General features: G+C 42.9%; 1 protein-coding gene across 1 annotated transcript in view; it reads right to left on the reverse strand.

The window, feature by feature from the left end:
- Nucleotides 1–25,915, reverse strand: part of VPS35L (VPS35 endosomal protein sorting factor like) — a gene marked incomplete in the record, with an annotated part of 3,288,436 nt that overhangs the window by 2,427,712 nt on the left and 834,809 nt on the right. The window contains 1 exon segment of the mRNA XM_044089753.1: nucleotides 24,140–24,233. Within this exon segment, the coding sequence (XP_043945688.1) occupies nucleotides 24,140–24,233 (94 nt within the window).

The following is a 25,915-nucleotide window of genomic DNA, read 5'->3' on the forward strand; positions in this document are numbered from 1 at the left end:
TTATTTTACATTAAAAGGGTTCATGGTCTGCACTCTTGTGGGAGGAGAGGCTGGACTCTGCCCTTCTGAGCTGGGAATTTCTGGTTAAAGGCTTATAGTGCCTGCATATTTGATCTGCTTCTTACTGAAATTGGTACACCTTGCTTGCTGTAGCATAGACTAGATCCAGGCCTGCAGAATCTAGCTTTGTTTGTATAACTTGAGCACTAATCCAGGCATTCTTTAAAGTATTCAATTGTATTTATTACTGCTTGGTAGTAACTTGATTAAAGTGTAGCTATCATTCTAAGTCTTTTGGATTAAGCACTTGGGCTTCAGACCAGTTGTTTTACATTAGGAAGGTTTGTGGCCTGCACTGTGGTGGCAGGACAGGTAGCTTACGTCCTTCTAAGTTGTGAACTGCTGATTGAGGGCTCAGTGTCTGTTATTTTAAAAGTGTATTAGTTCTGGTTTAAGCACTTGGGCTTCAGGCCAGTTATTTTACATTAAGAAGGTTCGTGGTCTGCACTCTTGTGGGAGGAGAGGCTGGACTCTGCCCTTCTGAGCTGGGAATTTCTGGTTAAAGGCTTATAGTGCCTGCATATTTGAACTGTTTCTTACTGAAATTGGTACACCTTGTTTGCTGTAGCATAGACTAGATCCAAGCCTGCTGAATCTAGCTTTATTTGTATGCTTGCTGTTTGTTTGCTTGTTATTTCCCAGAAACACTAATTCCACCTAAAACACGGCTTTTCAGCGCTTCTGTGGATACCTAGTGATATCTGCATTGCTTACTGTACTTATTTCCTTGTTTCACTTGAAAGAAAGTTACTGTTTGTCGTTTTTGCATTTAAGTTACCTGCATTTAAGTTACCTGGCACTTGCTCACTAAAGCAATTATATAAGTCAGCACTAAAATATTAAAAGCACTACACCCTCAAAAACTCCCCTTGAGTACCTCATTCCCCATTGGTCCTTTTTTTCAATTATAAAGGAATTCCCAATACTATTCTAGCATGTCCAAAGGTCAGTTGTCAATCTCTTCTCTGGTCCGGCTGGTGAATCTGGGAATCTTGAGACAATGTTACAACTGCCTCATGTACACAGACAACCCTCTCCTCCTCCCAACAAATTCCAACATATGTGAGAGATGCAACCATATAGTCATACTGAAGGCTAAGCTCTCTCAACTCAGTACTGGCGAAACCAGTCAGGAGGAGAAGGAAACCACACTCACTACAATTCCTTTCACACATAGACCTACCACGACAGCAAACCAAACACATAAACACACAAAAACATACTCGGAGGCTCTAAATAAAAATCTGCCTAAGCAGCAGAGACCTCCAAAGCAGACACCCAAGCAACCGCTACCCCAAAACAAAATACATGCAACACATAGCTCACAAAGCCAATGTGCCGAACAGTCACAGCCCTTAAGGCTAAACAACACACCTGATACACTTGTAATAGGTGACTATCGTCAGGCACACTGACGTCCCGCTCACCAGGCTGAACAAGGAGAAGGTCACGGTGAGCTGCCTGTCAGATGCTAGGATCCACCACATAACACAAGCACTCAGGTCACTCCAAGGCAAGTACAAATATGACTGTCATTGTCCATGCTGGTGTGAATGACCTGAAACGTACCTCCCTGGACTACATGAAAAGAGACAGAGGAGCTCTCTGAGCATGTAGCCCAGGCCGGTATGACCCTGACCTTGAGTAGCATCTTACCCTCACCAAGAATGATGCCACAATATGAAGACAAGATGATCAATTTCAACAATTGGCTTAAGTATTGGTGTCATTCAAAGGGGATCCAATGCCTGTCAGCCTGGGATGACATGCTCGACAAGCCACGATGCTTCGTTAGGGACAGCTTGCACCTGTCAGCCCTGGGCTTTCGGATATTGGCAAAGGCTCTTGCTACCCCCCATAGTACCTTTTTTAGGCAAGGCTCAAAAGACAAACCCACCTCCATAGGTATCACAACGGATAAGAAACTAAGAGTAATGCTACTCAACGCCAGAAGTCTAAACCTCAAGATGCACGCACTCGAAACTCTCCTTAGCATGGAGAACATTGATATCTGTGCAGTAACAGAAACCTGGTTCAAGGCTCCCGAGAACACCCCAGCACTACCAGGTTATACCTCATACCATGCTTTTCGGTCCCAAAACTTGGACCGAACCACAAAAGGAGGGGGAGTATCAATATTTGTCAAGGATACCCCACACCTCCAGGTTGGTGGCAGAGCACGAAGCATCAGAGACTATCCATGTGCAACTAACAGTGGGTAAAACTGCATTCCAGTTTATAGCCTGCTACAGACCACCCTCCCAAACCCAGGAACCCCACTCGGCCTTCCTGAGAACACTGGAAAATATGAAGGTCTTTCCAAACACCATTATATTGGGCGACTTCAACTACCCAAACATAGACTGGGAGCATTACTCTAGCTCCAACACCCTAGCCCAAAGGTTCCTAGAATTTATAAACTCAAATGCTATGGAACAACTTGTTACCACTCCCACAAGAGGGGAAAACATACTGGACCTGATCATCACCAACATGGGGACTCTATGCTCCAGACTACAAGTGTATCCCTCACTGGTAAGATAAGACCATAAACTAATCTCACTGGATATTCACATCCCGACTCCACACCCTGCCCTAAAAAGCACAGTGAAAAACTTCTCTAAAGCAAATTTCACACTCCTCAAAACCGAGGTGGAATCCTTCAAAGCTCCCGGTCCTGTGGAAAATACGGCCCAGACCACAGAATCCTTTATAAAAGCATTCTATGAACACCTTCAGGAATGCATGAATCATGCAATCCCAAATAAAGCCAAGACCCAATCCTCCAAAGGCAAACATCCTGTCTGGTGGACCCCAGCCATAAACAAACTATACAATAGAAGGAGTAAGCTACTACATGATAGAGCAAAATCCCAAAAAGGGAAGGCATCTCTGATCAGTATTAGCAAAAGACTACGGGCACTCATAAAATCGTCTAAGGCCAGCTTCGAGAGAAAAATTGCACAGGACACTAAGGATAATCACAAGGCTTTCTTTAGTTATGTTAGGAACCTGTGTGGGAATTCCCAGATATGCTCAGTATTAGTCCAAAATGACAAAAAATACACCGAGCCCACAGACATTGCCAACATCCTAGCTGACAGGTTCAGCGCAAACTCCTCCCACCAAAAGGGCAAATATCTATCCCAGCAGAGTGCTGTCCCCTGACATCTCAGATGCTCAGGTAAGAGCTCCTCTCCAAAGCAAAAACACAGCATCAATGGGACCAGACGGTGTCCTGGCAAGGCCCTACTTGAACTCCAAGAAGAGCTAAACCCAAACATAAAACTACTGTTCAATCTCAGCCTTACTACAGGATATGTACCCAAAGAGTGGCGTACAGCAACAGTGGTCCCTCTCCACAAAGGTGGTGCCTCAACGGATCCTGGAAACTATCGCCCCATAAGCCTGACTAGCTTGGTCTGCAAAGCTATGGAAAGGATCATCATGGACCTCATAAATAAAGATATTGGGGACCTACAGACACTGGATCCTACCAAGTTCGGCTTTGTTAAGGGCAGATCCTGCCTCTTAAACCTGGTTGATTTCTTTGAAACAGTCACCAATGCCACTTGACGAGGGAAAGGTGGTCCACACAGCCTACCTGGACCTTGCAAAAGCCTTCGATACAATACCCCACTCGGGCATTATAGATAAGCTCACCAGCTTAAATATAAACCCCTATATCACTAGATGGGTTGCAAACTGGCTCAAGGACAGAACCCACATGGTTAGAATTGCTGGAGCCATGTCAGACTCCAAACCAGTTACAAGTGGCATCCCACAAGGCTCAGTCCTGGGACCTCTCTTGTTTGGTATATATTTCTCGGAGGTACAGGCCAACACAGAAGGACTGTGGCTGACCAAGTTCGCAGATGACTGCAAACTGGGTGCCATAATCGACTCTCCAGCCGACACAAGCATCCTCCAAAAGGGCCTCATAGAAACAGACAACTGGTGCCAGAGCCATGGCCTCAAGCTAAACGCCAAAAGTGTATAGTCATCCCTTTGGCAAAACAAAGTGCCCACAAATTTCCACATAGGTGGTAATCCATTAAGTACAGAAGAAGTAATTAGGGACCTGGGGACCCAAGTTGATAGCAATCTCTCATTTGACAACCACGTGGCCAAAGTGGTTAGAAAAACATTTTATATAGCCCACCTAATCATGAAGGGATTCACATCTAGATCAGGGAGGTCATCATGCCTCTTTACTCATCCCTCATCAGGCCCATAATTGAGTACAATGCCCTTTTGGGATGTACCTTACCAGACACCTGCAGCAACTGGAAAGACCCCAAAAGTACCTCACCAAGAGGATCAAAGGGCTCAAACAGATGCCATATGCTGCCCGGTTAAAGAAACTCCAGCTCTACTCAGTGGCATACTGCCTGCTCAGAGGCGATCTGTGCCTGACGTATAAAGCCATGTCCAACCCGGAATTAATGGACATGCTGCACCTCAGAAAATCCAAATCCCATCGAGCTACGCGCTCGAGAGACTTGAACCTCAGCACTGAAATAAATAGGACATGCTGGAGGGACAGATTCATAACCCAGAGGCTCCCTTCACTCTGGAATAAAATCCCAGTCCAGGTTAGGCAGAGTCCCTCATTGACTATCTTCAAGAGGAATCTTGATGAGTGGATGAGAGATCGTAGGTTTACCCTGGGTATCACTTCTGTGTCACTGTTAGACAGAGGCACAGTATACTAACCTCGAAAAAGGGCATAGCAAAATTAATTTAAAATGGGTGGCGAAAGCCAAACACACTCTGGCTAGGCTTATAAATGCCCTAGAGCAGATAGCCTAGTATGAACCTATGAACCTATAAGAGGTAAATGCTTGGTAATTTCAAAGGGAAGTCATTGAGGCTGTTTACCATAGGGTGGTGCCTTGTTGTTTCCAGATTTAGACGTGGAAGCACCCCATTGCTTAGTTCTGAAAGTTCCTTGGGACTGAAAAGTACAGTTTTGTACCTACCATAAATATAGATGTTCGAGTGTTCACCCTGCTGCAGTCATCACACTTGGGTTATCCTGCCGTCAGGTGGTCCCGCAGTCAGCCCAAATTCCAAAGTCTTGGTCCGGCGTCAGTTGCTGTCGCTTCTTCCCTGATGACAGTGCATCAGGGGTACATAAGAGGCATCCGACGCCATTTTCTTCAGTTTTTCTTGCCCCAGATGTCAGGTGCTCCCAAAAGGTAGGCAATATATATGTATATATATATATATATATATATATATATATATATATATACACACACACACACACATATGGCTATATAAAAATAAAACAAAACCCTTAGGTACAAGCAAATACACCACAGAGGTAGTATAGGATATAGTGGTAGAGATATGTTCAGCTAGTTCAGAGGGGATGGAGGGAGGGTAACTTGGACTGCAACAGGGTGAACACTCGAACATCTACATTTATGGTAGGTACAAAACTGTACTATGTTCATTGTGTTACCCTACTGCAGTCATCACACTTGGGTTGAATCCCAAAGCTAAGGAGGGGAGGTGGAGTCAAACAGGGTTAGAAGAAGCTAGTAGGCCCTGCAAAACTGCAGTGGCAAAACCAGCTCTAGTCTTAAGAGTAAAGAGGCAAGTGATCATGTTTGGTGAAGGTGTGCACTGAACTCCAAGTAGCAGCTTCCAGAATATCCTTGGTTGGCACTCCCCTGAGAAAGGCTGCTGATGTAGCTGTAGCCCTGGTGGAGTGGGGCCTAATGTTAGCAGGTACTGTTTTCCCGTTATGTGTGTAGCAGAAACGTATGCAATGTCCTATCCATTTAGAAATGTTCTATTTTGAGATGGCTTTACCTTGTGATCCTGTAGCATAGGCTACAAAGAGCTGGTCAGTTTTTCTGAAAGCCTTAGTTTTATCCAAGTAGTAACGTAATTGCCTGTGAATGTCCAAAGAGTGCAGGAGTCTTTCTCCTTTGTTCTGGGGATTTGGGAAGAAGGTGGGCAAGTGAATGGTTTGGTTTAGGGCCACACTGGATACCACCTTTGGCATAAAGGAAGGATTAGTTCGTAGAGAAACTCTGTCTTGATGAAAAATGAGGAAAGGTTCCACTGCCATTAGTGCCTGTAGCTCTGAGACTCTTCTAGCTGAGGTTATTACTAGTAGTAGGGCAGTTTTCTATGAAAGAAATTTTAAATCAGTTGAAAAAGCTGGTTCAAAGGGCAGCAGTGTAAGGTTTTCCAGGACAAAGTTAAGATCCCAGGTACGTGTTGGAGCTCTCCTTGGCGGTCTTAAGTTCTTAGCCCCTCTGAGGTACTGTCTTAGGAGTGGATGTGAAAATAAAGGAGGATCTGTGCTGTAATGAGCTGAAATTGCTGAGGTGTGGCTCTTAATAGATGAAAAGGAAAGTCCTTTGTGTAACATCTCATTTAAATATTGCAGAATCTGAGGAATGTTCAGCTCCAGGGGATTTAAGCCTTTAGCCTGGTTCCAGGAGCAAAATCTTTTCCATTTGTCTGAATAGGTTTTTCTGGTGCTGGGCCTCCTGGCCTCCAGAATGACATCCATAACAGCTTTGGATAAAGGTGTTGGCTGGTTGTTTAGGTAATTTGCCATGCAGCCAGGTTTAAAGTCTTGAGCTGGCTGTGTAGAATCAGATTGTCTCGCTGGGTGAGCAGGTGAGGAATTTGTGCCAAAATCCATGTTCCTTAAAATTGGGTACCAATGTTGGCGTGGCCAGTCTGGTGCAACGAGAATCATTTGTGGCCTCTCTAATCTGACATTCAACAGTACCTTTGCTAGAAGAGGCAGTGGAGGGAAGGCATACACTGTTAATGTTTTCCAACTGAATGAGAGAGTGTCCACTTTCCAAGCTAGTGGATGGAAAGTCCTTGTGCAAAATTTTTGAAGTTGGTGGTTGTGGGGGCTTGCAAACAGATCTATGTCTGGGCGTCCCCATTTTTGAGCTATCATTGCAAATACTTGTGGATCTAGTTTCCAATCGTGTGGATCCATGATGTTTTTGCTTAGGTCGTCTGCCAATGTGTTTTTCTTTCCTGGCAGGAATTGTGCTTGTAATTGAACAGGTAAGACAGTGCAGTGTTCCACAGGGTCATTGCTTGCCTGCATAGAGGGTAGGAATGTGTGCCCCCTTGCTTGTTTATGTACCACATAACTGTGGTGTTGTCTGTCCTTATTAGTAGTTGTCCTGGGTGTAGAAGGTCCTTGAAAGCTGTTAAGGCATTCTGCACTGCTAGCATTTCTTTCTGATTGATATGCAGGTGTCTCTGATCTGTAGTCCATTTGCCCTGAATGCATTGTCCTGCCATGTGTGCTCCCCACGCATAGTCCGATGCATCTGTTGTCATAGTTTGCCTGGCTGTGGGTAAGGTGAAAGGCTGACCCTTGTTGAGGTGACATGCCTGTGCCCACCATAGAAACTCCTGTTGAAGGCAGGGAATGAGTGGAATCATTGTTTCCAAGCTGTGGCTGTGCTGAGACCATACACTTTTCAGGTACCATTGTAATTTCCTCATATGCAGTTTTGCAAATGGTATTAGTAGTATGCAAGATGTGTGTAGATGAAGTATAGTACCAAGCCACGTAAGAAACATCCAATATCCAAGAAAAGCTTCTGTGACAGGAACAAAACACGTTGGCAATTCTTAGAATCAACAAAGTTTATTAGAAGTAAAAAATGAGCGCTTTCGCGTGGTCCATCCACGCTTCATCAGATAAATCACTTAAAACTATTCAAAGTTTATATACAACCGCTCAAGCGCGGGAAAGTCTGCTCATTAATCAATTAGCATCTAAATGATGCAAGAAACATTAAAAACACTTGACCATTTGAACACGCTTTTAACTCAGATCTTGAGCTTCTATATACTTTATACTTTCAAAGAGCATGTGTGCGTGTTCTTATATAAATATCTATAATGTTATTTTAAACAATGAATAAAATAAGAATATATATAAAATTGAAGCATTTGTAACACTTGGTCAATAATTTAGCTCACTAATAAAAATGCCTGTGCCCACCATAGAAACTCCTGTTGAAGGCAGGGAATGAGTGGAATCATTGTTTCCAAGCTGTGGCTGTGCTGAGACCATACACTTTTCAGGTACCATTGTAATTTCCTCATATGCAGTTTTGCAAATGGTATTAGTAGTATGCAAGATGCCATGAATCCCAAGGCCTGCAGAATTTTTCTTGCAGGGAGTTGGGTCTTTGTTGCCATTATTTTGAAATATTGAAACAGCTGTCGTTGTTTGTCTGGCGTGAGATAAGCCATCTGGGCCACTGTATTCAAGCTGGCACCCAGGAATGTTATGTTTTGTGAGGGCACTAGTTTTGATTTCTTTTCGTTTACTCTGTACCCTAGGCAACTTAGAAGGTGTTTGACAAATGCCAGATGCTGTAAAAGAATGTCCTTGCTTTCTGCTTGAATAAGACAGTCGTCCAAGTATGGGTATATTTGAATTCCTCTTTGTCTGCAGCATGTAATTACTGGTGCCAGGCATTTTGTGAAGACCCTGGGCACAGTAGATAAGCCAAAGGGCAGTGCAGAGAATTGATAATGCATTGAACCTGCAATTAAGCGGAAGTATCTTCTGCAATTTTGTCTGATAGGGACATGCAGGTATGCCTCCTTGAGGTCCAAAGTAACTAGCCAAGCATTCTTGACCAGCATGGGAAGAAGCTGCTGTAGTGTTAGCATCTTGAATTTTGGTACTTGCAGATAAATGTTCAGAACTGAAAGATCCAGAATGGGTCTCCATGCTTTGTCCTTTCTTGGAACTAGGAAGAGTCTTGAGTAAAATCCTTGTCCCTGCTCCTGTGTAGGTACCTGTTGAATGGCTCTCATGTTCATGAGAGCTGTAATTTGTTTTTGTGCCTCTGCCCACTGATTTGGTGGCAGGTTTGGCATTCCTTTGATCCTTGGTAAGGTATGAAAGTGGAATCTGTATACTTGAGAGACAATGTTTAGAACCCATTTGTCTTTTGTGATGATGTGCCAGTTGTCTGCAAAAAATGCTAGTTTTCCTCACAAGGGTGTTGCCAGGAGAGATTTGCTTGGTAGTTTGAGGATAGAGTCATTGTTTCTGCCTTCTGCTAACTTGGGGCCTGTCTTCTCCTCCTTTCTGGGTAGCAGAACCCCATTGGCGAGGTTTGTAAGGGCCCTGTGACTGACCTTTGCCCATTGGGCGTCTGTATTTGCCCCTCTGTGATCTGTCTGAAGCTGGAAAGGGCCAATTTTGTTGACCAATTTCTGCTGAAGCGGGGGGGGGGGGTTGTACCTGCAAGAAATCCTTGACCGTTTGCATAGATTTAGCCTTATCCTCCTTTTCTTTAAAACCTCTTCTGCTTTGACACCAAATAATATATCCTGTTGTAAAGGTGCATCTAATAATTTTGCTTTAACATGGTCAGGGAGGGTTTGCTCTTTTAACCAAGCATGTCTACGAATGACTGAGCCAGTAACAGCTGCTCTACAGGAAGCTTCCAGTGAATTAAATCCGCATTGTAAAGTATGCTTGCCCACCTGTTCAGCTGCATGCAACAGATCCTGCATTTCCTTGAATTCAGGCTGTTCTGAGTGTGTGCTCATTTTTTGTTTTACCTGAGACATCAGGAATTGTTGATATTTCAACATGTGAAACTGTCAATTTAATGCTCTCATAGCCAGGGTTGCAGAGGTGTATATTTTCTTTCCCCATCTATCTAGGGCTCTGGAATCTCTTTCAGAGGGCACAGGATTTTTAGCCATAGAAGCCTTTGCTCCCTTAGGACCCTGGGATATGGTTTCTGGGTCAGCTACAGGGCTCTTATAGAGGAATTTGTGTGAGTCAGGTACTCTGTAGTATCTGTCTGGTTAGGCTGGAGCATGAGGTAGAGAGTCGGGATTTAAACTAGACTCCAAGAAGACATCATCCACAATATCTAAAACAGGAGGGATAGCAAGAGGTCTGTGCTGGGGTAATAAAAGGAACTCTCGGAGCCTTTTCTTAGAATCTGAGTAATCCTGGCCTTCCCAGTAGAAATGTTCTCTCATGGTATGTAATGTTTCCCCAAAGGAGTAGTCTTCAGGGGGAGATGCTGAGGGAATAGAGTCTTCAGCATCAGAATCCTCATAAGGTGGAAAAGTGTAATCCTGTTCTTCAGAAGAATCTGAGGAGAGAGAAACCTGGTCAGAGGATGCATAATCCTCCTCTTGTCTTGGTCTTTTATCAGGAGGGGGATGGGAACCCCTGATAAGGGTAATTCAATCTTCAGCCATCTTGAACATCTGTTTCTTAGGCATGGGGCCTTGACCTGTAGACTGATGAACAGTTTTCTTAGGTTTTAAAGGAGTTTTAAGCTTAGCATAAGATTTAATGGTGAGTGTAGTTGGTCTGAAGACACCTTCTGCAACCGAAGGTGTTTCCTCTGCACCAGTGTCTAAATCTGCTCCGGTGTCGGAAGATGGCTACGTCGGCATAATAGACTCCGCTTGGGAGTCGGCAGCTGTCTGGGGTTCCAGCTCTGCGGTCGTCAGGGGCTGCATAGGTGCCTCACTGAAAACCAAAGAACCAGCGACAGGCCCAGCTGAGGCCTCGGGGTCTGGCTTATTCCTAGGCTGCCTGTCCTTATCCTTGCGTTTTTTATGAATTGCATGATATAATTGAATTTTCTACCAAAGTAATGCCGTGCGAAGTCAAAATGGCGTTTGATAGTGCGTTTATTAAACCTAGCGCAAAACCGACAACCTGTGATGTCGTGGTCTGGGCCTAGGCAAGGAATACAATAGGAATAGAAGTCCTTATGAGGTATTTGCTTCCCACAAGAAATGCAATTGTTAACTTTTTCTGACATCGGACTGAGGCAAGAAAATGTTCCCCAACGGGGTACTTAGCTTTATTGAAGACTTCGGACTGAAATTCAAATTGAATCTCAGGTGTCGGCCGACCGGCACTTGCAAACTGCTTCTGCTTCGGGCACCGCGCGGCAAGAAAAACAGGAGAAAATGGCGTTGGATGCCTCTTATATACCCCTGATGCACTGACGTCAGTGAAGAAGCAACAGCAACTGACGCTGGACCAAGACTTTGGAATTTGGGCCGACTGCGGGACCGCCTGACGGCAGGATAACCCAACTGTGATGACTGCAACAGGGTAACAAGATGAACATCCTGGTGGTTTTGGAATGTCTGGGTTTGGCCGTAGTGGCTTTGGAAGGAGCTGGAAAGGACCAGTTTTTAGTAGGCCAATGCCTACTAAATCTAGGAGACTGCACTTGTAAGAAATCTTTCACAGTTTGCATAGATTTAGCTTTATCTTCCATCTTTTTTAGAACTTCTTCAGCCTTATTGCCAAATAAGTGATCCTGCTGTAAAGGAGCATCCAAATGTTTTGCTTTAACATGATCAGGCAGAGATTGTTCCTTAAGCCAAGCATGCCTTCTAAGCACAGACCCAGTAACAGCAGCCCTACAAGAGGCCTCTAAAGAATCAAAACCACATTGCAAAGTATGTTTACAAACTTGTTCTGCTGAATGCAATAAATCCTGCAAGTCCTTATTCTCCACACAGTCAGAAATCAACATAATTTTCTGTTTAAGCAGTCCCATGATATGCTGTTGAAATTTTAGCATATGGAATTGACAGTTTAAAGTACTGATTGCTAAAGTTGCAGAAGTATAAACCTTTTTACCCCATCTATCCAGCGCCCTGGAGTCTCGATCAGAAGGGGTAGGATTTTTAGCAGTAGAAGCCTTAATGCCCTTGGGCCCCCTGAGAAATGGTTTCAGGGTCCGCAACAGGATTTTTGAAAAGGAATTTATGGGACTCAGGAACCCTGTAGTACCTGTCTGGTTTGCTAGGGGCTGGAGGCAAGGAATCAGGGGCCATACTGGATTCCGAAAACACATCAACAATATCTAGTACAGGAGGTACAGCCAAAGGCCTATGCTGAGGAAGAAGAAGGAACTCCCTAAGGCTCTTTTTGGATTCAGAGAAATACTGACTTTCCGAGTGGAAATGCTCCCTTAAGGTATGTAAAGTTTCCCCAAAAGAGAAATCCTCAAGCGGAGAAGCAGAGGGAATGGAATCTCTGCATCAGAGTCCTCATAAGTAGTTATAGACAAATCCAGATCATTAGAAGAATCAGAAGAAACAGAGTCCTGTTCAGAAGATTTATAGTCATATTCAATCCTAGGCCTCTTGGGGGGGGGTTTGACTACCCCTGATCAGAGTAATTAAATCTTCAGCCATTTTGATCATTTGTTTTTTAGGCAAAGGGGCCTGAACATGTGACCTGGGCATCGGTTTTTTAGACACAGATCGAGATTTAGGCCTTAGCACTGAAGTTGGAGTCGGTTTAATATGCAAGTCTGTAAAGCCTGAATACACCCTCAGAAGCCGGTGCCTGCTCAGCAGCTCCGGACCCATCCAAGGTAGAGACATCCGCGGGTTCCATATGTGAAGCATCTCGCAGCATACCGGACTCCGAATGGGTCTCAGTAGAGGCCTGCGAATCAAAAGTAGCTGGTATCAGGGGCTGCGAAAGCGCATCACTGAGTACCAGCGAACTGGTGACTGGCTTAGGAGAAGCGTCGTCGGTAGTTTTGGACCTCAATGGCCTGTCTCTGTCTTTTTCTTTGTGTTTTTTTGGTAATCCGGTAGTCGGTTGGCTAACCAACATCATTTCTAGATAATTAAACCAAGAACTGAAATATTTTGAAGCAAAAATGTACCGATGACCGATAGTGCGCTGATTAAATAAAGCACAAAACCAACAGCAAGGTACGTCGTGGTCAGGGCCTAGGCAAGGAATACAGTACAAATGAAAATCCTTATGAGGTATTTACTTCCCACAAGTAATACAATTATTAACTTTTACTGACATCAGTAAGGAGCAAGAAAAAGGTTTCCCCAACGGGGTACTTAGCTTTAAGTTGAAGATTTCGGTACTGAAACTTGAAAACGAAAATTTCAGGAGTCGGCCGACCAGCACTTGCGAACTGCTTCTTTTTCAGGGATTGCGCAGCAAGAAAGACTGATGTAATGACGTCGGCTGCGTGTTTATACCCCTGACGTCATGGAAGAAGGGACAGCAACCAACGCAGGACCCAATACTTTGTTAATCAGGCCGACTGGGGGCAACTTGCCAGTAGATTATCCAAATGTAATGACTGCAACAGTGAAACATGATGAACATCTCCAGGTAGCAGCTTCTAGGATGTCCCTTGTAGGGACACCTCTGAGAAAGGCTGTAGAGGTAGATGCAGCCCTGGTGGAGTGAGGTCTGATTCCCTGGGGGATAAGTTTTCCACGGTGCTTATAGCAGAAATGAATGCAATGGCTTATCCATTTAGAAATGGTTTGCTTTGAAATAGCCTTCCCCTCTCTGCCCCTGCAGCAAATGTTACCAACAGTTGTTCAGATTTCCTTTGAGGCTTAGTCCTGTCCAAGTACAATCTAAGTTGTCTGTGCACATTTAGGAAATGCAGTATCCATTCCACTTTATTCTGTGGATTGGGAAAGAAGGTTGGCAAACGAATGGACTGATTAAGTGCCACACTGGATACCACCTTGGGCATGAAGGACAGATTGGTTCTGAGTGACACCCTGTGCACATGAAAGATGATGAAAGACTCTACTGCCAAAAGGGCCTGTAATTCAGATACCCTTCTAGCTGAAGTGATTGCTAAAAGGAAAGCTGTTTTCCAAGAAAGAAATTTTAAGTCTGCAGTAGCAGCTGGCTTGAAAGGAGGTAGAGTGAGTTTTTCCAAGACAAAGTTAAGGTCCCAGGCTGGGGTTGGAGCTCTCCTAGGTGGTCTCAAATTTTTGGCCCCTCTGAGGAACTGCTTGAGCAGTGGTTGAGAGAAGAAGGGAGGTTCTGTGTTATAATGAGCTGAAATGGCTGAGCCATGGATTTTAATGGAGGAAAAAGACAGGCCTTTGTGAAGCATCTCAGTTAAGTATTGTAAAATCTGAGGTAAACTGGGTGCTGCTGTGCTCATCCCTTGAGATTGGTTCCAGGCACAGAATCTTTTCCATTTTTCAGCATAAGATTTTCTAGTACTAATTCTCCTTACCTCTAAAATGATATCCATTACAGGTTTGCTGAGGGATGGTAAAGGAGAGATTAAGTAATTAGCCAGGCTGCAAGGTTCAGTGCTGGTAGCTGAGGGTGCAGAATCTGGTTCTCCTGCTGAGACAGCAGGGAAGGAGTCTGAGGCAGGTGCCATGGAGATAACCGTGACACACTGCGCATGAGGGTGTACCAGTGTTGGCGCAACCAGTCTGGAGCAATCAAAATCATCCTTGGTTTGTCTTGTTTGACTTTTAGTAGTACTTTGGAGAGCAGCGGCAGAGGGGGGAAGGCATAGACTGATAGGTTTTTCCAGCTGAAGGACAGAGAATCTACTTTCCATGCTTGTTTGTGGGGAGTTCTTGTGCAATATTTGTCCAATTGGTAGTTCTGAAGAGAGGCAAACAGGTCTATATCTGGGCTCCCCCATTTGTTTGTCAACATGTTGAAAATCCTTGGTTCCAGTTTCCACACGTATGGGTCCATGAGGTTTCTGCTTAGTCCGTCTGCCAGTGTATTTAATATTCCTGGCAGGAATTGAGCTTGTAGCTGCACTTAGTAGCTCAAGGCTGTGTTCCACAATGCCATGGCTAGTCTGCAGAGGGAGTAAGAATGTGTACCCCCCCTGCTTGTTTATGTAAAACATAACAGTGGTGTTGTCCGTCTTTACCATTAGTTGTCCGGGAAGAATGTGGTCCTTGAAGGCTGTCAGAGCATTCTGTACAGCTAACATTTCATTTTGACTGATATACAGGTGCATTTGACTTGGGTTCCATTTGCCCTGAATGCACTTCCCTGCCAGCTGAGCCCCCCCATGCATAGTCTGATGCATCTGTTGTTCGAATTTGGGACTCAGGGGGTGGTGTGAAAGGTAGTCCCTTGTTTTGGTGGCAGGCCTCTGTCCACCAAAGGAACTCCAGGCGTAGGCAAGGTATGATAGGAATCATTGTTCCTAGGTTTTGAGAATGTTGACACCATAGGCTTTTTAGAAACCACTGTAGTTTCCTCATATGTAGTCTTGCATATGGAATTAGAAGAATGCAGAAGGCCATGAACCCCAAGGCTTGCAGTATTTGTCTTGCAGATAGCAGGGTTTTTGTGGCCACTTGTTTAAAATAAGTTGTCAAATGAATTTGCTTTTCTGGCGTGAGGTAAGCCATCTGGAAAGTTGTATTCAAGCTTGCTCCCAGGAATATAATTTGTTGACAGGGTACCAATTGTGTTTTCATTTATGGTGCACCCCAGACAACTTTGAACCCTTTTTACAAAGGCCATATGATTCAAAAGTATGTCCTGGCTTCCTGCCTGAATTAGACAATCGTCCAGGTATGGGTATATTTGAATATTTCCTTGCCTGCAAAATGAAATAACTGGAGCTAGGCACTTTGTGAATACCCTGGGCACAGTAGATAAGCCAAAGGGCAGTGCAGAGAACTGATAGTGTGTGTAGCCTGCTTTGAAGCGTAGGTATCTTCTGCAAGATTCCCTGATTGAGATGTGCAGGTATGCTTCTTTTAAATCTAGTGTTGCCAACCAGGCATCTTTGCCTAGCATAGGAAGTAATTAGTGAAGAGTCAGCATCTTGAATTTTGGAATCTCCAAAAAGGTTTTTAGAGTAGACAGGTCCAGGATAGGACGCCATGAATTGTCTTTCCTGGGTACCAGGAAATGTCTTGAGTAGAAACCTTGTCCCTTTTCCTCTTCTGGTACCAGCTGAATAGCCCCCATGCTTAAGAGAGAAAGTACTTGTTTTTGTGCCTCTGCCCACTGATTTGGGGGTAAGTCCAGCCATCCACTTGGTGTTGGCAATGTGTGGAAGTGAAATCTGTATCCCTGGGACACTATATTTAAAACCCGTTTGTCCTGGGTAATGAGTTCCCAATTCTTTGCATGAAGAGCAATCTTTCCCCCCAAAGGGGCAGTCAGATGATAAGTGCTTGGAAATTTTAAAAGGAAGTCATTGAGACAGTTTACCATAGGGGGGAGTCTTATTATTCCCAGACCTGGAAGTGGAGGCCCCCCGCTGCTTAGTTCTGTGAGTCCCCTGGGACTGAAACCTGGGGTTTTTGCTGTGTCTGGTTTTGGCTTGAGAAGACCTGGAAGGGGCTGGAAAGGACCAATTCTTAGAGGGCCAGTGCCTACTAAATCTAGTAGGCTGAACTTGTAAAAAAATTTTTTAACAGTTTGCATAGATTTAGCTTTATCTTCCACATTTTAAGAACTTCCTCAGCCTTGTTGCCAAACAGGCAGTCCTGATTTAAAGGAACATCCAACAATTTAGCTTTAACATGATCAGGCAAAGATTGCTCCTTAATCCAAGCATGCCTTCTGAGCACAGACCCAGTAACAGCAGCTCTACAAGAGGTCTCTAATGAATCAAAACCACATTGCAAAGTATGTTTTCCAACTTGTTCGGCAGAATGCATTAAATCCTGTAATTCTTTATTTTCCACACAGTCAGGAATCAACATAATTTTCTGTTTAAGCAGTCCAATAACATGTTGCTGATATTTTAACATATGAAACTGGCAGTTTAAAGCCCTAAGCCAAGGTTGCAGAAGTGTACACCTTCTTACCCCATCTATCCAGCGCCCTGGAGTCTCTATCAGAAGGGGTAGGATTTTTAGCAGTAGAAGCCTTAATGCCCTTGGGCCCCTGTGAAATAGTCTCTGGATATGCAATAGGATTTTTGAAAAGGAACTTGTGGGACTCAGGGACCCTGTAGTATCTGTCAGATTTTCTGGGAGCAGGAGGCAGGGAATCAGGGGCCAAACTAGATTCCGAGAAAGCATCATCAACAATGTCCAGTACAGGAGGAATTGCTAAAGGACTATGCTGAGGTAGGAGAAGGAAATCCCTAAGCCTCTTTTTTGAATCAGAGTAATCCTGGCTTTCCCAGTGGAAATGCTCCCTTAGAGAATGTAAGGTTTCCCCAAAAGAAAAATCCTCAGGAGAGGAAGCAGAGGGAATAGAGTCCTCTGCATCAGAATACTGATAAGTAGGTAAGGAGAAATCCAGGTCATCAGAAGAGTCAGAAAAAAACAGAATCCTGATCAGAAGATTCATAATCAACCTCAGTCCTAGACCTCCTATAAGGGGGGTGGGATTGGCTACCCCTGATTAGAGTTATTAGATCTTCAGCCATTCTTATCATTTGTTTTTTAGGCATAGAGGCTTGAGCATGTGGCCTGGGCATCTGTTTTTTAGACATGGATCGAAATTTAGGCCTAAGTAATGAAGGAGGCATCGATTTAATATGCAAGTCCGTAGGCCTGAATATACCCTCAGAAGCCGGTGCCAGCACAGCAGCTCTGGACCCATCCAAGGTAGAGACATCCGCGGGTTCCATAGTTGAAGCATCTCGTGGCATACTGGACCCCGAATGGGTCTCAGTAGAGGCCTGCGAATCAGAAGTAGCGGGTATCAGGGGCTGCGAAAACGCCTCACTGAGTACCGGCGAACTGGCGACTGGCTAAGGAGAAGCGTCATCGGCAGTTTTGGACCTCGGCGGCCTGCCTCTGTCTTTATCTTTGCGTTTTTTTTTGGATTCCCGGTAGTCGGATGGCTAACCGATGACATTTCTGGATAATTAAACCGAGAACCGAAATATTTAGAGGCAAAAATATACCAACGATGGATAGTGCGCTGATTAAATAAAACACAAAACCGACAGCAAGGTACGTTGTGGTCAGGGCCTAGGCAAAGAATACAGTACGAATGAAAATATTTATGAGGTATTTGCTTTCCACAAGTAATACAATTATTAACTTTTACTGACATCGGTAAGGACAAGAAAAAGTTCCCCCAATGGGGTACTTGGCTTTAGTTGAAGACTTCAGTTCTGAAACTCGAAAACGAAAATTTCAGGAGTCGGCTGACTGGCACTTGCGAACTGCTTCGGACACTGCACAGCAAGAAAGACTGATGTAATGGCGTCGGCTGCATGTCTTATACTCCTGATGACCTGACGTCATGGAAGAAGGGACAGCAACTGACGCAGGACCCAAGACTTTGGGGCAACCTGCAAGCAGATTACCCAAATGTAATGAGACTGCAACAGTGAAACATGAAGAACATCTTCCTTATACGTCTGACAAAGTTCAGGAGGAATCAGTGCTGCTGCTGCTGCTGCTGCTGTTGTAAATTATATTATCTTTCTCCCAAGATGATTTAGCAGGGAGACATGGGGAAATGATAGCCCTTGTAATTAGTAGATATGATTTGGTTTGTTGCTGATGTGAGGGGACATCGCTCCATCTGGGTCCCTGCAACATGTCCGGTTTTGAGATTTCCTGTCACAAAGCAGCTGATTCTTACTGTAGTAGTTAACCACCATCAATACTGCCTCAAGGTAGTACATGTCATACAAAAGGACCACACACTCAAGAGATAATTTTCCAGAGTATCTTAGTACGGCAGACAAACACTGTTTGACTGCATTCTTGTTACCCTTTTGTTATGCCTTCTTAAGAATTCCTTGTGTATAATCTGAGGTGGTGTAAGGGGACAGTTGGCTGTACATGTCATCAAGGCAAGACTGAATATGAGCTCTCACATGTGCTTAGTACACAGATCCTTGAATGGCAGTCTATGTGTTAAGGATTCTACTGCAGCACTGTTCCATATGATGAACATCTCTTAGTAAGAACAAAAGTTGCACAATGAAGCACATTACACCTGGCTAAAATGAGGTTGCCTTAAGCTTTATTCTCTGCCTCATTAACTTTCTGGAGTACAATCTAAGGGAATAGGAGGAGAAGAAACAGACAAGCAGAAAGATACAATCAGCAAATGACAGTGCAGCTGTCTGGTCCCCATCCTTACTATGAGGAAAAAGAGTGAAGACAGCCTCTCTTTGCATAATATTTACCTTAACCTTTGCTCTCTACATTCGTACCCAATTTATACAAGGTTTATTTACATTACTTTACGGCAGCTTCCTAGCAGTCAATTAGAAAGAATCTACTTTTAACAGATGTTGCTAAGAAGGAGGATTCCAGATGCTAAATCATGTCAACTTTCACAAAATTATACTTTAATTTTAAGCATGCTAGCAAAATTATGAATTCATGTTTGCTTCTACATACTGTCAAGCTGACAGAAATCTGGGTAATGATAGCCTTAAATGTTTGGAACATGTGACAACTAACACAACGAGGCATACTATCCACCTATAATATAATGCATTGCCCTATACAAAGATCATCTAAAATATTTCTGGTTTTCAAATAAGAGCTTAGTTTACTTCACAGATAACATTACTGTATCTAACCAAGTGCCAAAACTCATAACTCAAATGATAATCCAACAGATGTTTCATGAAACAATTCTGACAAAGACCTGAATGTAATGTGAGGGAATTAAATGATTTCACAATAAAATAACTCAAAGGAAAATGAATGCAAGATGACAGAATAAAAAAAAAAACTTTCTGTAAATATGTGTAAGCTCTCATTATTAGCTGAATGTGTGTCAGGGGTGCTACTTATTAAACCAGTATCTTAGCTGAATTTTCTACAACATCCATATTAGTTAAGTTTTAATAGCCTTGAAACAATACATGTCATCCTTTTCAACACATCTAAAATGAGGCATAATGGAGTACGAATCTGGAGTCATTAAAATCTGTCCAATGTAACTCACTGCTTAGGCATTAAGATGTAGCTTCCATATAGCAATTCAATAAAGAAATAGTAAATGACAACAAATAAAAGTATCCAACCACAGCTAGTAAGTCAAAAATAGTACGTCTTCCACAAGAATAAATATCCTCACAAGATCTTGAGTAACCTGTTTACTTCACCTTCGCTGCTTCTTTGTCTCGTCAATCACATCTTGCAGTCAGTCCATTTTTTCCTATATGATGCTCCTCACATACATCTGTCCTTCTGTGCTGGACTATGTCTGTCACCTCTCTCACATAGCGGCCAGCTTTCTGATACATCTCCAAAATCCATAGCTTTCCTATTCTAAAGCACATTGCTCTACCCTGGAAAAGCTTCTCGGAAAACACTTCTCTTAAATTTCATTTGCACTCCTGAGGGAGACGTCAATCAATCATATCACCATTCTCTCAACCCACTTCTGAGAAGTACACCAAGACCCCCAATTATAGTGCTTCTAATGTTGTGATTGAGTAATTTAACTGCTCACTTCATCCACATCATCACTGCTAGGTGCACTAAGAAACTGTGCATCATCATTTTTTTTCCATTTTTTGACAAGGCAAATCTCACTGATACTATGGCTGTTCATCCAGAACATGACTTTTTCATTTGTTTAAAATGTTTATTCATTCTACATTAGGATAGTGCTGCCATTTTTTTTTTTGCTTCATGTTCTGGTTAGCAGATGATTCCCCCGCATAAAAGTTGCTGTATGAACTTACTTACTTGGCTGCACTGGTAGGCTCTTATTCCTGTCATAGCTGGCTGGCCTTCTAGGTGATGCTAATGCAGAAATGTTTGGTAGGTGACACACATCTACTTTTAACAGAAAAAGAAGTACTATCATTTAGCATGTTTTCTTACTATACAGTATGCGTTCAGAACTAAAGGCAAAGTTACTGACAAATGACCACATGAAATACACACACACACACACACACACACACACACACACACACACACACACACACAAAGTTAATGTAGACACATGTATAAATCCTTAACCTGTGCTGAGCTACTACAAAACACCAACGAACACTGATATACAGTGCACAAAATATATTAGTAATTGCATCCAGACACCTCACACCACCTCAGTCATTGCATGAACAATTACTTTCAAGGATAATTATACAGATACCTACAAGTAAGTACAATTTTCTATGAATGTACCATATTAATAAATACTTTAGGGCTCACTGTCGCACTAGTACCAACCAAAGGTAATTCTCCTGTGAAAGACCCAACTTCTAGAGATCAGCACCCCATCCATCCAAGAAGTAAAGATGTCCACCCACCTAAAACATCAGTATTTTTCCAGTGTAAAGTTTGCATTCACTTATGCTATCATCATAAGGATCCATACCTGGACCCTGGCATGGTCCTGACTAAGCACACAACCCTGCATCACATGCCCTAATAGGGGAGGACTCAAGGAGAACAAGAGCCTACAGAACCTGATATCCCTAGTCTATACCCATCTATGCATGCCTGATGCCACATGTACGGATAGGTGAGGAAAGAGGTTAAAGTAATAGGAGGGCATCCACACCCCAGCCCTATAATTTCTCAAAAAATCAAAAGGGGAAGGTAGGAGGGAAATATGTACTGCAAAAGAGATCCCCTCAAACATCTATTATTGAGACAAACTTGCAAAACCATGCAGTGTCCTCCTTAAAGACTGTGGTGCAGCAGTAAGTATTACTGGGACAAGTCTCAGAACCCACAGGGAATGGAAGGTGGTTGTATCACAGTAGGCTGCAGAAGGCCTTGTAAAATGGCTGTGGCAAACCTGACCCACACCCAGTAGGCAATGACCAGCCTGTAAGGTTTGGAAAAAATAGAGACTGAATATCAGGTGGCTGCCTTCACAATGGCCTGTATATACACACCTGTAATATAAGCCACTGTTGCTGTTGTGCCTCTTGTACTGACATATATGGCACAAACATTTAGTTTTTTTCCATGATATGAACAAAAGGAGACAGCAGGAAAGCCATTTAAAAACCGTTTCAGTCTGAAACTAATTTTCCTCTCCCTTGTCTGCAAATGACACAAAACATTGATATGAAGTTCTGATGACTTTTTTTTTTGTCTAAACAGTATTTCAACTGCCTGTGTATGTCTAAGGAGTGGAGAATGTTCTCACCCTTGTTTTAGGGCTTGGGGAAAAAGACAAGCAACTGTGTGGCTTGATTCAGGGAAAACCTCAGTCACCACCTTGGGCATAAAGGAAGAATTTGTCCTTAGGGTGGTCCTCTCTTTATGGAACAATAAGAATGGTTTGTTGCTCATTAACATTTGTTTCTCAGATAGTCTCCTGTCTGTTGCAATGGCAAGAAGCAGCATTTTTCCAGGATGGTGATAGTGTTGTCAGTTCTTCATTGGACAATTTTTGTCATATCTTGAGACAGAGAAGTGAAAAAGCTGTATAACCAACTGCATAACCTCCAGTCTCTTGAATACTGCTCTGTATGGATCCCAAAAGTAGTTGCTTGTGCAGAACAGCATTTACAAGATGCACCTAGACTGCCTCTGTTAGAGATGAAGCCTCAGCCATTCATGCCTTCCGATAACAGATCCTGTGGCAGCTGCCCTAGATACTGCATCCACGGCATCATACCACATTCAATGAAGTGAGTACTACCTGACCAACAACCTATGCGAATTCTAAATCATCTTCAGCTAACACCTCCTCTACTTACTCTCAGCTGACTGAGAAGTTCAGCCTGATACTGGCTCATATGTTTCTAACAATTCCCTTTTAGGGGAAGGTAGAATCCATATATGCCTTCTCCCAAAATCAGTCAAGGACCGTGACCTCCCAGTAATTTGATGTGTATAAGGAGCTAAATCCAGTTTTGACATCTTTTCATCTTTTCTGGAGCTACAGACTGCTGGATCAGCTCTAAAATTCTTGTAAAACAATTTGTGGGACTTCTGGACCCTACAGAACCTATTGGATTGTTTTTTTATGTCAGGGGTTCAGAAACTAACTCCTCTGTGGCAGGCAGGAAAGTATCTTCTAAAGCTCCAAGCCTTAGAGGTATAGCCACAGGTTTGGCTGCCTGCAAGCATGCGAGTACAAAGTAGCACTGGACATCAAAGACCTCTCTGTTATCCCATGTTAAGAGTTCCTTCATTATAAGAGAGTGTCTCCAGATGAAATGTCTTCTGTTTTCAGTGTTTGCATCTTACTCCAAAAGGAGAATACATCTGGGAAGCATAAGCCAGATCTTTCTCTTCACCATCTGGGAAGTTAAGAGTCCTTCTCTGGTCAGGGCTCCCTCTTTTGCTTGAAGGAAACACCAGACACTAAGGGCTGGTCCACAGCTGGTTGCAAGTTCTGTATCAATTGTAATAACTCCTCACTCAGGGAAATCCAATGCTAGGGACACAGTCGCGGGTGGGAGGACTGCAAGGTACCACTTACTACCTAAGGCTCGGCTGGCTACAGGATGCTAGGATCGGTAGATGTTGGTTGGAACTGTTGAGTCCCCTTTGTAGGGGTTGCTGCTTGTAAGGCTTGGGTCCACAGACAGGACACCTGAGCCTGTACCTCTGCCTTGGACATGTTACTTAAGAAGCACAAATGAGGTAGTGGCCTCCCCTTTGGGCACAACAAAACCTATTAGATTTGGAAACCTACAGGGGGGGGGCAGAACCTACTCTCTTATGAAGGTTCTTGGCTCCAGAGGATGTGCATTGGTCCAAAGGCATAGCAGCCTCCCAAGTAGAAAAGGCAAAGGTCTCAGATAACAAGCACATGTATCACAGGCTTGGGTGACTGAAATGTTTTCTCCTTCAGCTGCCAATACTATATGCTTTTCACAGAACCACATGCTTTCAGTCACCTTCTGAATTTTGACAGTTGCTCTCCCTTTTACTTCATTTTATAGTAATTTGCAGTTTTTTGTGTTTTAAACTGTTCTCTACCAACAGCTCTATTTTTAGCTATTTACATTAATGCTGTCATCTTGGAATCCATCTCAATGGAGTTTTAATGAACCAGAAAGTCTCTGATGAAGGCCCTGAATGTTAATGGGGCAAAACCACTAAGTTTTTATTGTGTTTTTTTTTTTTTTACAATAAACAAATTATCTTATTATTTTCATGGACAGGTTATTTTGTCTTTTAAAGTAGATATTATAGTGTCCTCTCTAGTGTTTATTGCTCTGTAGCTCCTCTGACTCAAACAACTGGTTTCATTTGTTGGATTTTACAGTTTGAGTTTGCCCTGATCATTTAGTTTACAAGTATATGATGAGAAAAGACTTTGTATTTGGCAAGAAATAAACGAGGGGGATTATATTCTTTCATAAAGATAATTGTATAAAAAATAAACAAACCTAGAAAAGGATGCATTACCTACCCGACACAGATATGCCCGGGCATAAACTGCAACAAGAGGATCACCAATTCCTCGTATCATTGATGTCAGCCGGGGAAGGATTTCAGAGATTCCCCTGGGGAAAAATTGCAAATATTCTGTAAGATATCACAACCATCAACGTGCGCATGTGTAAATAAATCTTCAAAAATGTTTTCATCACCATCTTTAAAAAAAAACCCAAAACAAGTCTCCGACAAAAAATGTTTAGCAATGAAATGTCACCTCTTGAACAAGCTGAAATACAGAATTAATCGCAGTTGGATTTCTAACATACACAAGGACAAAAACTGAGGCACTTAAATCTAAATTAAAACCACACATTCCAATCAGTTTTTGAATTCAATTTCCAGTGTTAAACTTTTTTTAGACAAGGTTTGTTGACTTTATCAAAATTAATGCAAAATCCATTTGTGACTCACCAGTAAATTCCTCTCTCCAGTTTTGTCTCTCTAGGATTCATAACTGACGAGTTATGTACCCAAAAAGGGCATTAAGCTGTCTTTAGAATTTCTTAGCAATGGATAGTATTCCCTCCCTCCTTACAAGAAAATTAAAGTTAAGTACTTGCCATAACTATGCATCTGTGCTGTCCTTTTTCATTCTTCCTCAGTGACTTGGTATTGGATCCGACTCAGCTACATACACTAGACTCTCAGAACCAACTCACAAAATCCTCCGCCTACACATAATGCCTCAGTCAACTAGCTTTATGACAGATGGAGTTTGCTGCTTTATAAGCCCTAAGCATATAGTCATAAAAAGGAAAAGAGAGCTGGGCCTCAAACCTGGAACAAAGGGTTCCACAATATCCAAGTCGCTCCAGAAGATAAGAGGGAGGGGAGTTGAGGAAGAATGAAAATGTACAACATAGATGCATAGTTATAGTGAGTACATAATTTTAGTATCTGATGCTGTCCTTTTCATTCGTTCCTCGACAAATGGGACAGAGTCCCCAGTTATGTGAATCTTGGGTGGCCCTCATGGGGGAATATTCCAGAGTACTGCAGAACAAAAGGCAGCTCTGCTTCTGGATGTTAAATCTAGTCTGCAATGAACTATAAAGGTAAGAGGGTTAGACCAAGTAGCCACTGCACAAATGTTATCAATTGAAATTCTAGACCAAAAAGTGTACGAGGTAGCTATGGATCTAGTAGAATGTGCTTTAGCAGGCGTTGTTAGTGAGAGACCATGGCCAGTGTAAACAAAGGAAATGCAGTCAGAAATCCATCTGGCCAGAGTAGTTTTAGAAACTAGGGTCCCAATCTTTTCAGGGAGGAGGAGGAAAAAAAGTCGTTATGACTTCATGAACTTCTATGTTCTCTGGAGGTAAAAACCTAGTTGTGTTATGTACAACTAAATGGTGTTGCATGTACTCTGTTAGCAAAATTAGGAAAGAAAACAGGCAAATCAATGGCTTGATTAATATTTGCTTCAGATTCTACCTTAGGCAAAAAGGATGGATTTGTTCGTAAAGTGACCCCAACTTTGTGAAAAATACCGTAAGAAAATTTGGAAGACAGAGCCTGAAGTTCAGAGACTTTTCTCACAGATGTAAGGTTGCCAAAATGACTGTTTTCCAAGACAAACATTTAAAATTACATTTAGCTGCTGGTTTAAAGGACTGTTGTGTTAACCATTGCAGTATGACTCTTAAATCTCAAGGAGGTGACCGATTTTTCACTTGAGGTCTAAGTAAGAAGGCACCTTTTAGAAAGGCCTTACACAATTTTGATGACGTTATAAAGGAAGCATTTT

The sequence above is a fragment of the Protopterus annectens genome, chromosome 12.part0, assembly GCF_019279795.1.
Source record: "Protopterus annectens isolate FY-2018-M chromosome 12.part0, PAN1.0, whole genome shotgun sequence".
Taxonomy (NCBI): domain Eukaryota; kingdom Metazoa; phylum Chordata; order Ceratodontiformes; family Protopteridae; genus Protopterus; species Protopterus annectens.